The 13,517-nt window shown below is 41.2% G+C and overlaps 1 protein-coding gene across 2 annotated transcripts; it reads left to right on the top strand.

Annotated features, from left to right (window-relative positions):
* Positions 1 to 921: 921 nt before the first annotated feature.
* On the top strand, positions 922 to 12,368 carry LOC139470808 (dentin sialophosphoprotein-like). 2 transcript variants are annotated; one of them, XM_071253101.1, is made up of 4 exons: positions 922 to 1,031; positions 2,957 to 3,510; positions 4,255 to 5,730; positions 7,041 to 12,368. In XM_071253101.1, exons 2-4 carry the CDS (start codon positions 2,976 to 2,978, stop codon positions 7,373 to 7,375), a joined length of 2,346 nt encoding a protein of 781 aa, XP_071109202.1. In that variant the 5' UTR covers positions 922 to 1,031; positions 2,957 to 2,975; the 3' UTR covers positions 7,376 to 12,368. The 2 variants fall into 2 exon arrangements, with proteins under 2 accessions (XP_071109202.1, XP_071109203.1); XM_071253102.1 differs by having other exon boundaries at positions 922 to 1,045.
* Positions 12,369 to 13,517: the final 1,149 nt, after the last annotated feature.

The following is a 13,517-nucleotide window of genomic DNA, read 5'->3' as shown; positions in this document are numbered from 1 at the left end:
AGGTCCGGGTTCGATCCCCGGCCACGTTACACCAAAAGACGTTAAATGATGGTACTTGTTGTTACCCTGCCTGGCGCTCGACATTAATGGGGCTACAACAAGGAGTGGTCGGTTCGAGTGAGTGAGTATGATTTTAGGCCGCTTTCAGCAATATTCCAGCAATATCACGGCGGGAGACACCAGAAATGGGCTTCACACATTGTACCACTGTCGGGAATCGAACCCGGATCTTCGGCGTGACGAGCGAACGCTTAAACCACTAGGCTACCCGACCGCCCCTGGTCGGCTCGAAATCAGTGTACTGTGTCTGAGTGGGGTATTCATGTTAAACTGCGGCATGGTATCTCATTGGGCTAGCACTATAAATCGGCATCAGTTCGGACTAGTATAAGCAGCTACGCACACACGTACATGCAACATCGCAATATGAGTGCAATAATCTCGGACGCGACGTAACCCCAGTTCACCTCACCTCACCTCACCTCATGTCTTCACAGCTGCGTTGAAATAGGTGCAATGTCCGTCTAAAACATACTTAGGTAACTTAAATCATTCGACGTCTATATATGGAATTTCTTTTTCTTGGTCCTGTCACAATTTTGGGTTATTTGCAAACTTCAACTATATATGACGATATTTCCCAGTAAAAAGCATAATTAATCAGTATATAGATCTAGATCTAAGCTCATGTAAAGGAATATGATTTCCCTTCCATTTCCGAAATTTTATTGTAGCCCTTTGAACGACTTATATCAAACTTGATGTTGGAAGTCTATGTTAGATCCTTGTAATGAGCCCTCGTAATTTAACGAGTCAGGTAATGTGTGCCAGCTGTCAACCATCTGTTTACACATTACATCATCTTTCTCAGCCACCGTTATCCAGCAATACGCATGCGCGGAAGTGACGTTCCGTGTTGTTTACTTCCGCGTACCTGCAAGTCAGAAACTGTTAACTTTCAAGTTTCGTATGCCACAAGAAGGATAAGTTTACAAACTGCAGTCGTGTACCAAACGCATGGACACTGAGAGGTAATTTTCCAATTGTAAGGAAATCATTTAACCAGAACATATGTCGACCGCAGTTGGTCCCGTCAATCGAGTTACCGTTAGGCTGACAGCAACACTATCACGGACACTAACAGTAATATCACCAGCTTATTCTAGTTGCTAAACAGGTTTTACAACCCACTTCCGCTATGGTTTTTCTGTGATATCAAATATTTCATGTCAGATCGGTTGAGTAGAACATAACCAATATCACAGCTATTTGTTGTTGTGACTAGAGAAATACTAGCAAAGATCCGCAGGCCTAGATCTTATAGATGTGAGCTCTAGTACTGTTTCTGTTGATAGCCTATAGACTTTGTTCAGTTCAGTACAACTGTGAAGAGGACTTTAGGGCTGGGACGGGTAACTCGTGTAGTAGGGTTGGGTGGGTCCTGAGTAGGACCCGGGTACCCACAGGACTACCCGTACCCGTGGTTAGTCATGTGATATAGGGTTAAATGACAATAACAATACAATTCCATGGTTACACAAGTACAAGTCGATAATGTTCACATTTCTTTCTGACTATGGACACATTCCTTCTGACTTGCAGTCAACTTCAGTGTAAACACAATCATTTTATTCTATATCTAAATACTTTTTGGCGGGGCTCCAGTAAAACAATTCCCAACATGTTGTGCCCAAGTTATGACCTACAGCAGGTACCCGGGTAGGGGGCGGGGGGCGGGAACCCGGGTAGTAAATTTGGACTCGTCCAAGCCCAAGAGGACATCAATCATTATTTTAAAGTGACAAGTCATACAGTGATGGTTTGTAGTGAGAACTGCCCCGTTCCCCAAAGCAATCTTAGCGCTAAGGTGTTCGTAAGTCCCATACTTTAACATAAGCTTACGATCATCGTAGCGCTAAGATTGCTTTGAGGGGCGGGGCCTAGCCTGATTAGATATCACTAGGGGGCAGTACCCCAAGATAATATTAATGATATGTGTATGATATTACACATGCTTGTGGTTATAGAATGAAATGACATTGAATAATGAACGGATGAGGTGACGGTAACTTGTAGATGCTTGTCGTAAGAGTCTGCAAATGTGGATTGAAGGGTTATGAATTAGAAATACAATATGTGAACTGGCAGATTGCCATGACAACCTGACTACATGGATGATTGCTCATGCTTTCAACCACTGATATCCCTCATTCAGACCTGACTGTTACCATAGTTACAGGCCATCTTGGAATATTGTTGCACTGGCAGATGCAGTTTGTGAAAACCTTGGTTTTCCCCAAAGGATTAGGTGCTTAAATAATGCTAAAAGAGCATAAAAAGTGGTAAAACATGATGCTCATTCACCAGTGTTTAAATACCCACCTGCCCAGCAGTTTTGAAACATTACACACCTGATGTATTCCCAAAATTACTTAAGCATTCCTCTTGTTTGTTTGTATATTGTTTACTGTTTAACGCCCCACACGGACACAACCCATCTTGGCCCCACATGGACGATACATTTATGTCCACTCAGGGACGGGGCCACAAAGGGCTACGCATTTAGGACTCGATCATTTCCCAGCCCACATTATTGTTTGTTTGTTTGTTTGTTCGTTGTTTAACACTGCACTCGGCAATATTCCAGCTATATGACGGCGGTCTGTAAATAATTGAGTCTGGACCAGACAGTCCAGTGATTGACATCATGGGCATCAATCCACACAATAGGGATACGATGATATGCATCAACTAAGTCAGCGAGCCTGACCACCCCTACCCGATAGTCGCCTCTTACGACAAGCATGTGTTGCTGAAGACCAATTCTAACCCGGAATCTTCACGGGACCAGTATTGAGGAATAAGCTAGAACCAAACACTTTCACATTCTTAAAAAATATACATTCTTTTTTGTATGAGTGTACATGTTTAATAAAAGCTTTCTCCATGTTCACAGAGTTCGAGTCTAAACAAGAATGGGCAACGGCGAGTCCACTCAACCAAACAGCGACGGTGAAGAAAACACCTACAATTATCACAAGCCTGTCTTGCAAGAAGGGGCCTCACCTGTCGAAGGCAACACACCGAGTCTGAGTGCATCACAGAGGGATGAAAGGCCAGCACAATATACACCTGAAACAGGATCAAGCCCGGAAGGGTCTACTTCCGGGAGGGATACAAGCCAAGAAGAGTCCACTTCCAGGCAGGAAGGTTCTCACTTGCCTGATACTCCAGAACCAAGCGATGAAAGTTTTGTTGATGCCAACGAAGATTTGAGCGGTGATGAAAGGAACAGCGAAGGAGATGTAGCCTCAAACAGCTGCTCAAGATCAGATGAGTCAAGTGTGTCTCACTCGGGATTTTGCTCCGGGTCCATGGATAGGCCATCAGGATCCTATTCACGCTCAAGTTGGTCCAGTTACAGGTCGGATCAAACAGTCAACCGTTCTAGTGGTTCCAGCTCGAGCCTCCCGAACAGGATCTTCATCATCGACACATCTGAGAGTGAAGGTACGAATACCCTCGAGTTTGTTGACAAAATCTTTCAAATTCTGTAAACTGCCTCCGCAGCATCTGCATGGAGAACGGAAGGTCACTGGTTTGATCCCTTGTCCGCGTCATTCCAAAAGATGGTATTTGTTGTTACCCTTCAGTGCGCTTGTCATTGATTAAGGGGCTAAAACAACAACTGGTCGGCTCGGAGTCAGTATACTGTGTGTGAGTGGGGTATTCATGTTGAACTGTGGCATGGTATGTCAGTGGACTAGCACTATCAACAATAAGACTGGCATTAGTCCAGAGTATTACAAGCAGCCACACACACATGTGCAATGCATATCACTATATTAGTGCAATAATCTTGAGTGGGATGTTAAACCCCATTTCACCTTATCTCGCCTCTTCCTGTTCACATTACGAATCAAAGTAGAAACATAAGTCTCAAGTTCATGAATGTAGGTTATTCAAGCTATAAAATAAGCTTGCATATTTTTGCACAGTGACTTCACAATTGCATCACGCCTGTACAAAGAAATGGGTAATGATTGATCGTGCGTAATTGTACTTTTGGGTAAAACATGTAAAATAAGGGCAATGTTTGGTCACCAGATTTAGCCAATCACGGGAAATGGAATGTAATTTTTGTTCTCATCTCGCGAGAATTCATTTTACATTAACCTATACGTGTAGAGACGCAGCACATATATATTTCTTTTATTTCCATTGTTAATGATGCTGATACATGGCTTGTTGTAGGAGAGGATGATGACACAAAAACCACCAAAATGCACACCTCACAAGCAGCAACCCCAGCATCAGGTGACCATGGTAACAAGAAACATCTCCCAAGACCCGTCCCCATTCACCTGGTCACCAATGGATCTGAAGCCATGGCCAGGTCTGATGTCAAGTCTGTCGCGAACAAACAGGTGAAACGGAAAGCCGATGATATGGATCCTGAGTCAGATCCAGAAGAGAACCCGACCATGACTGTTCCAGTGAGGAAGTCTGGTGGAGTGAACAGACCGTTTGCCAGACGGAGGGAGCTTCGTGATATGGTGCTTGGTCCTCAGAGACCAGAAAAGAGGGATCAAAACCAGCGTCGAGTTGTTCAGAAAACTTCAGAAGAGTCGACGTTGAAAAAGCGGCCCGAAGGAGATGATGAGGTGATGGTTGTGGCATCAGCAAGTGCTGCTGATCAAAACTCAGATCAGGATCAAAGTAACAAATTTGAACACTCAAACACGTCACCATTCACAGACTTCCATCTTCAACCATCATCTTCTAACGCTGGTGCCGAGCTTAGCGCAAGTGCTGAAATACCCAAAGAGAGAACTGTAGTTCCGGGAGACAACCCCAAACCATCTCCACGTACCAAACCTGGAATCAAAAGGGCCAACATTGATCCTCACCCATCTGCAGGAAGTGTTGGGAGGGAATCTTCAGGTGCTATCCGGTCTCTATCACAGAAGTTTGACATGTTTGAAGAGAATCCTGGCAATGGTTTGGGTAGTGGTCCAACAGAACAGAGAACTACCCGAGTTCTGCCCCGAAGGGGGAATTCGGGTCAGTCTACAGGACCTTCAAAAGCTTCTGGTGGATGTTCTGCGGGAGGTTCCAGCGATGTCAGGACCAGTGTATCTGGGGAAACTAGTGGAACAAATTCTTTGCAGGACAGGATGACAGTCCATAACAATCACTGGACGTCGCAACTCCCTCGGGTTAATACTACTGCAGAGCAACGATTTCAAGCCAGTTCAAGAAGCAGTCCAGAACCTTCCACTTCTGACTGGGATGCAACCACGCTCAGAGACAAGGGGGAAAAGTTCTCCTTTCTCCTTGCCGATACGACCAATGTGCATATTTGTTATAATGACATCACAACGTTACGAACCGATGCCTTGATTAATCCCACAGATGGACAGCTAACTCATGTGAACGAAACTTCTCGTGCTGTTGCCGCGGCAGCAGGACCTATGATGACCCAGCAGTGCCAGTTTTTCTTACGCCAGCATGGAGGGCCCCTAGAAACAACGGAAGTGGTAGAAACATATGCATCAGGGTCGTTAAGTGGTCGGGTGGGTCACATTGTTCAATTGGCCACACCCATGTACGAGGAAGCCAATGAGAAGGAATCAACAAACAAGCTGCTGAAGTCGTATCTGAACTGTCTGAACCATGTGAATGACAAGCTTGGTCTTCAGTCCGCCATGTTTCCATGTATTGGTGCAGGTAGGGAGAATGCAATGGGCCGCCTGTGTTAGACGTGACTGTCAGGGTAACCCATGCTTGCTGTAAAAGGCGACTAACGGGATCGGGTGATCAGGCTCACTGACTTGATTGATGAACGTAATCGATCCCAATTGCGTGGATCGATGCTCATGATATTAATCACTGGAATGTCTGGTCCCGACTCGATTATTTATAGACCACCATCATATAGCTGAAATATTGGTGGGTACGGTGTAAAACAGAAAACCAACCAACCAATCTTGTTTATGCAGCTATTCATTTTCCTAAACTCTGTGTAGGCATTCATGCTGGTAGGGAGAACACAAAGGGAGAACACATAGGCACACCTGGATTAGACATTACTTTTTAGTTTCACCAGTCCACATACATCAGTCATAGACTAAAACCTAGTCTCTGAAATGAACATATCGTACATAAAAACAGTTGTTCAGTAATCTTAATAAAAATATAATAAAAAGGAGCCCAGTGACTCTCTTCATTTTCAGATGATACTGCAGTGATCTAGACTTGCCAAACATTATAGACTTGCATGGGCTGTATTTGATATATATTTGTATCAGGGTCTGTAAGACAGACTAACATCAGTCAGGGAAACCTCTTGTTTATGCAGCTTTTCAATTTCCATAACTCTGTGTAGGAATTAAATGGGGGCTGTTTTCGCTCATTATATATCCCTTTTCGTTGTCAAAAAAGTATATAGACTTGCATCAAGAAAGGCATAAATAGTATCATACATTCATTATGTTTGTATTATTGTACTTCTGAAAAAGAAATGAGTAATCTTGACTCTCAAAAATCATGCATAAAAGAAGGGTCATTTCATCTGGTAACCATGGTAACATTCTGTTATATCATTAGAAGAATCACTATAACACAAAACGTCCATGAGTAACACGGTAGCAAAAAGAAATGCAATAGCCGGAGAAATGATATTACTAGTTCTTCTGAAGTTCACTAGTCTCCTTGACTATGTGTAATTTAACCCTGGTGACTTGTGGTATGTATAGTCCTTGTGTTGCCATGTGATCTGCATGATTTAAGAAAATTCAAAATCATGTTTGAAAATCAGCTGTTTTAATATGAATTTCATTTCAACAATTGCATGTTTTGTGTCACCAACAGTAATTTTTGAAGTTTTTATAACAGTACAAACATGTACAAAAATTGTCTGAAGGATTCAGGTCGTCACCAAAAAATATAACAGTCTCTCTCGAGAGGGAAATACAAATTTATACACATATTTGGGGATGATCACGACATACTGACAATGATTGTTTTCGTCTCTTCAGGCTCTTACCCACAAGACACCTGCATCAACGTTTTCTTCGAGGCGCTGCTCGTGCACCTGGCAGAACGCAAGGCCTCCAGCCTCAAGACGGTCAACTTTGTTTTTAACAATGTACACTTAGCAAATTTAGCCATTGCAATGATTCAATCCCACCTGGAGAGAATAATTCTTGAGGGAATTGACACTTTGACGGCTGAGGCGATGAACAGGTACTATGGCAACAGTAGATGGGAGTGTTGTCAGAACGACATCAATGACCGTCTGGGGCGCCAAATGGAAGTTGACTCCCCAAAGAAAATGTTTCGTGGACCACCGGTGAAGAGACCACGCCTTTGAGAGTAGAAAATTGGTCGCATTTGTGTTCATGTGTTATATTTCACTGAAAATATATGTTTTGTAAGTTATGAACTTGTAAGGCCTTATAGTTTTTGTTACCTGGTTTACAAAATCTTTGACACCAGTTCAATGTAGGAGGATGAAAAATAACTGCCGTATTTGATGTAATAAGCGCCCCGCTCTAATAAGCGCCCACGGCGATATTTGCTAATATATTGACTAGTGAACAATTCCAATTCCTTCCGATTGATCAATGTACACAAGACCTATTTATTCGTGTATAATACACACTTGTGTGTTATATGCACCCTTAATTATGGGCAATTAAATTCTTGAAAAATATATCTGTCGTGTATAATACACACAGACTTTTCTTTTGTATCATTTCAGGCTGTCAGCATAAACCACAAAATTTACGATCTTTCAACTCTGTTGTTTTTCACCAAAATTATATTCTAATAAGAGCCCCCTATTTCTAATTTTGAGAGCGCCCTGGTCGCTTATTATGCTTTTTACAAAATAAGCTGGTATGACATGGGTATACATGGTATTATTTAAACAATACTTTTATGGCAAATACTATATTTTATGTTGGATCACATATTGTATCTGTCAGAATGTTTTCGGAGGTTAAAAAGTTCTATTTGTGAATATTTTATTGTGAATTTGGATGTCCAAATTGAGAAATTCTGAGAATGGATATAGAATATCCCAAGAATTAGTTTGTTTTACTGTATACTTCTTAGGTTTTACATTTAGCCACATAAAGCCTGGAACGGTTTGATCCTCTATAATTTCTGTTACTACTTTGAATTCAATGTAACATTTAAATACAATGTGAAAATGCTTCTGTAAAAAATACTTCAGAACAATTCCCAATTTTGTGCAAAATAACAACGTTTCCCCAGTTTCCCCGTCAAAGGGCACTTAGTTTAGAATCCTGCATCATATTAATGCCTGCTGTAGTCATTAATGAATCAGGATGAATTTCCTTGGATTCTCAATTGGTGGTTGTCTCCCTTTGATAAGGTTGAACATTTACACAACTTTGATTAGTTCATTGTAGTGCTACTACCAGAATATAAAAACATGTAACAATCTAGAAAATAACTCATTCATCACTAGTTCTCTTTTCCACTGAGGTTGACTGAACAATATCAATTCATTTAGGATTTGCTAACTTGTTTCTCTTGTTCTTGGAAAGAGGAACTGGCAGTCAATAATGAACATCGCGAAGATGTTCTCTTTTGTTTCTTTGTGAATGCTTATTTCAAGTTTGTATGTTTTACTTGGTGAAGTCAGGTAGGTTTTATTAAAAATGTATATATCTTATATGTGGAATCTGGATCTATGGGACCGACTCCATTGTGTAGTAGATAGAACATCTTCCTAGAGAGCGGAAGGTCGATAGTTCAATCTCCTGTCCGTGTCATGACAAAAGACAGAAAAATGGTACTTGTTGTTGCCTGGCATTTGGCATTAAGGGGATAAAACAAGGACTGGTCGGCTCGGAGTCATACTGTGTCTGAGTGGGGTATCCATGTTAAACTGCGGCATGGTATCTCGGTGAGCTAGCACTATGAAGCCGGCATTAGTCTGGACTAGTACAAGCAGCCACATGTGCTTTGTGACTGCGATGCTGAACCCCAGTTCTGAGCACCTCGACTCCGATGAGTGTATGGGGGGTGTCTCTACGCTGTGGTGAATTGTTCTGAGAGCACTACCAATATTCAGATAGGTAGAATGTACAACTAGAAAGGCAGCATTCTATTTTTTTGCATATTATGAAATATTTGTGAAACAACAATGAATTGTGAAGGGGTCTCAGCTTGAGTTGTTTTTACCCTCTTTCTTTATAATGTTGGATACTTAAGTAATTCACTTGCAGCGCAGAATGTGTATCTCCTATTATAAAATATATTAAGTGGATCTTTAATCATTTTGGACTACTTAATTTCAAAACATATCAACTTCAGTGACATAAAAAATTTGAACTCTGGTGAAAGAAAACTCTCTTACAATGGTATCTGTGTCAAACACTTAAGGGTCTACATGCCCAAGCTTGTCATGACATCAGTTAATCACTTGATCTTGTTAATGTATGGACTTATATTGGCATATCTTACTTGACCGAACCAAATATTACTAGACTTCGGCTTTGGACTAGTGGTTAAAGTCACAGACTGCAATGTGGACAGAACTCACACAGTTTCAATCAGCCCATTTAGTGGAATATAGTGATGGCATCGAGCTGAATGTGAGTGAGTGAGTTGGGTATAACGCCGCTTTTAACAGTATTCCAGTTACATCGTGGCGTGAGCTCGAATGTGAGTGAGTGAGTTGGGTATAACGCCGCTTTTAACAGTATTCCAGTTACATCGCGGCGTGAGCTCGAATGTGTCATAGATTTGAGAGTCCTTTCCAAATATCTGAATGACATACAACTTCTAAATCTAGCCTGACATTATCAAACTCTAAATGGCCAAATCATGCATCTGAGTCTTTATATATGTACATTTGTATATACATATTTAACATGTACCTTAAGTCTTTATTATTTAGGCTTAAAAAAATAGGTTCTCAGGCAATGACTTTTGAAAATATTGTGGGGGTGGGTGGTGGGTTTATTAAATGTTTTGCTCCTGAGAACCAAGAATATTATTAGTTATTTTAGCCTTAGGAATTTAGATATTAGCTGTATCCTTGATAATATTTACAACATGCATTTATATTAATAGTATGTTTCCAGTTTGCCGTGATAGAGATTTTGCATCAGTGATGTATATGCATACGCATGATGGTGAATATAGATTATGTTTCTTAGTGACCTTGTGTTATAGTTATAGATATTACATGAAAATGGGTTTTATCCAAGTAGCATTTAAGTTTGAATTTGTTGTGTTTAATCGATTGTTTGATGGTACCGGTCCACCATCTCATCATTATTACATGTATATCTATTTAAATAATAGTTATTTTCTTAAGTGCTTGTTACCCTGGGGCCCGTTCCACAGGCAATCGTAGTGCAAAGACAGTGTCAACTGTCATATTTTAACACAGGCCAGTAGAGTAGCCTAGTGGTTGAAGCCCCTGTTCGATTCCCAACATGGGTACAATGTGTGAAGCCCATTCTGGTGTCACCCACCTTGATATTGCTGGAATATTGCGAAAAGTGGCGTCACAACATTCTCTCTCACTATCCTGCAAACACAGGCTTATGACAGTCATGCCGCTACAATCTCTATGTGAAACAGGGCCCAGTATTGTTTTGTGTGACTCATGGAACATATCTATGTGATTGGTCAATCACATCCTGGTCACAACACAAGTGATCATGCTACCAATCTGATTGGTTTAGAGTATACATAGGAATATTACCCATAGAGGCACAGATGTCTCAGAGATGCCAAGCCTAAATCGAGGCACTCAGTCAGAAATATCTAGGAAAATTTGGGTATAAAATAACTAATTTACAACATAGTTAGTAATCTTTATCAGCATTTTAACATTATTCCAGTTATATCACGGCGTGTCAACTTAATGTGGGAGGAAAGCCCGAAGTGATGCAGGTCTAAGATGTTTACCACTTCGGTGAAACCCACGAGCACAGGTATGGTGCTGACAAACCTAGAAACATAATTGGGGCGAACCGGGATTTGAACCCACGTTTCTGGCGTGCCCAAGGGACGCACCTTGCACAGCAAATTGCGGCGCCTTAGATGACTGGGCCACCCGTGCCCCGTTCATTTAATAAAATACGGTAACATGTTTAACTTAATTTGATACTGTTTGGGGGGATGTGTGCGTGTAGAGGGTGGGGGTACTTTGCATAGAGACTGAATACTTTTTGGGGCTTCATCTCCAAACCCAAATATCTTTAAATTAAAACTATGAGCCTAAATATTGTTACTATAAAGACATTCTTGCAACGATGTATTGTGTTGGCAGAATTTGGTTCCAAATGTTGCATAGGTGGCCCAGATGTCTGAGGCGGCGTGATTCGCTGTGCAGAGTTGCATCCCTTTGCCAAGCCAGAAACCTATGATTGTGGGTTTGAATCCCGGTTCGCCCCAGTTATGTTTCTAGGTTTGTCAGCACCATACCCGTGCTCGTGGGTTTCACCGAAGTGGTAAACTCACTCACTCCAAATGTTGTAGTGATTCTGCTGAACGGTTGGTATTTTTGATATCGTTTATAAATATTATTTTCAGTAATTCTCACTGAACATTAGCTGATTAGCTAGTTCATGTTAATTATACCATTGTTTTCATTGCATGTATTGTTTCATATCAACATATTGTTGCAAATAATTGAAGATGTCACACTATACTTCATGATGTCATTGGGGCGGTCGGGTAGCCTAGTGGTTAAAGTGTTAGCTCGTCACGCCGAAGACATGGGTTCGATTCCCAACATGGGTACAATGTGTGAAGCCATTACTGGTGTCCCCCGCCGTGATATTGCTGGAATATTGCTAAAAGTGGCGTAAAACAATACTCACTCACTCACTCACTCATGATGTCATTGACAATTTTTGTGACAACAGACTTAGCCCCTGCCCCTACCTATGATCACAAATGATCATATATTCCAAATTTTCTCAGGAAAATGGCTATGCGTAATGTATAGGAGAATCTGCTTGCAACTACAGATTATCTGTCGGACCTCAGACTTTAGATAATTTGTAAGATTCAGTAGAATGAGACCTTCATTTTGTTACAATGATGGAAGTGTGGACAAAATGTGGAGAGCAGTATCACCATTGTCTCCATTTTCTTTTCAAAGTTGGCTATTACTAATTTATTTATGTCAGTATTTCTGTTATTATGTGATGATCCGAAGTAGTAAAAAAGCTATGTAACTATGGTTACAGCTTTATTATTTGAGTGTATCATGTGACATGGATGTACAGCTCTGTGAAAAAAGATTGTTATCATCTCACTGTATCAGCTTCATTGTCTTGTCTGGAAGATTAAATTATGTATTATGTATGATTTCACCATGTTCACTTGTCATGCTTGTTATAGATTTACTTAAGAAATATGGTTTGAATACAGGCAAATGAGGAACTTATCAAATAGTGCAGCCTTCATACCCTATGGCTATTGGCTCTACCAAAAATATTGATGAACTTGATTTGCAGGCAGTTTTGCAGACTATCCTTGACTAAGGTGCATAGGTGGCCCATCTGTTTTGGGTGCCACAAAGGAGAATGAGGATTGCACCCATGTGGAACTTTTTTAATATCTGGTTGTATTTGGAATCTTTTGGATCACTGATAACCAGATGATCAAAGGCACAGTAGCAGGATCTGGTGGGCAGGATTGCTAATCCCTGATTTGCACGGATTATGGTCCTTGGTTTTCATTTGATTCACACCTGTGCTCATGGGATTTACCAAAGTGGTAAAAGTCTACAACTTGTGTCTCTTTGGGATTTTTTCCCACATTAAACTAAATACAACTGAACAAGCACAAGCAATGTTAAAAGCAACTCACTCCATCATTCACTTCATAAGAGAAAGGTAAAGCAATAAGATTGATAAACCCTCTATTAAACTGGTAGATATGATCAGCGGTAAAACTAGAACGAGACTAGCTTCCTGATTCAAACTTGGAAAGATTATTTTGACCACAGGAAATATTTGACATGTCACCCCCAGGCTGATTGGTAGTTGAATTGGTAGATGCTCCAAAAGAGTGATAATCTTTTAATTTCACAGTTTGTACCAAAATCATTTGAGACTACTTGCCTGCCTGAGCTTACTAGACCAAACAGAATGTAACTAGACTCAGGCTTCAGACTAGTGGCTACAGTCACAGACTGCAATATCAATGCATTCAGTGAGTGAGTTGGGTTTAACACCACTTTTAACAGTATTCCAGTTATATTGCAGCGTTTCAGCTAAATGTGGGAGGAAAATCCGAAGTGATGCAGGTCCTAAACGTTTCCCACTTCGGTGAAACCCATGAGCACGGGTATGGTGCTGACAAACCTAGAAACACAATCGGGGCGAACCGGGATTCTACCCCACAATCACAGCGAATAGCGCAGGCTCCTCACAGCGATAGCCCGTTCGCGGAGCTCTCTATACTATCGCTGCCATCAGTCAAAACTCCCCACTGTGATAGGTGGCCCCAAC

This window comes from Haliotis cracherodii, unplaced genomic scaffold (assembly GCF_022045235.1).
Source record: "Haliotis cracherodii isolate W230 unplaced genomic scaffold, xgHalCrac1.p SCAF_21, whole genome shotgun sequence".
Lineage (NCBI taxonomy): Eukaryota > Metazoa > Mollusca > Gastropoda > Lepetellida > Haliotidae > Haliotis > Haliotis cracherodii.
Note: the sequence above shows the minus strand (reverse complement) of the source record. Positions and strands in the feature narration are given on the sequence as shown.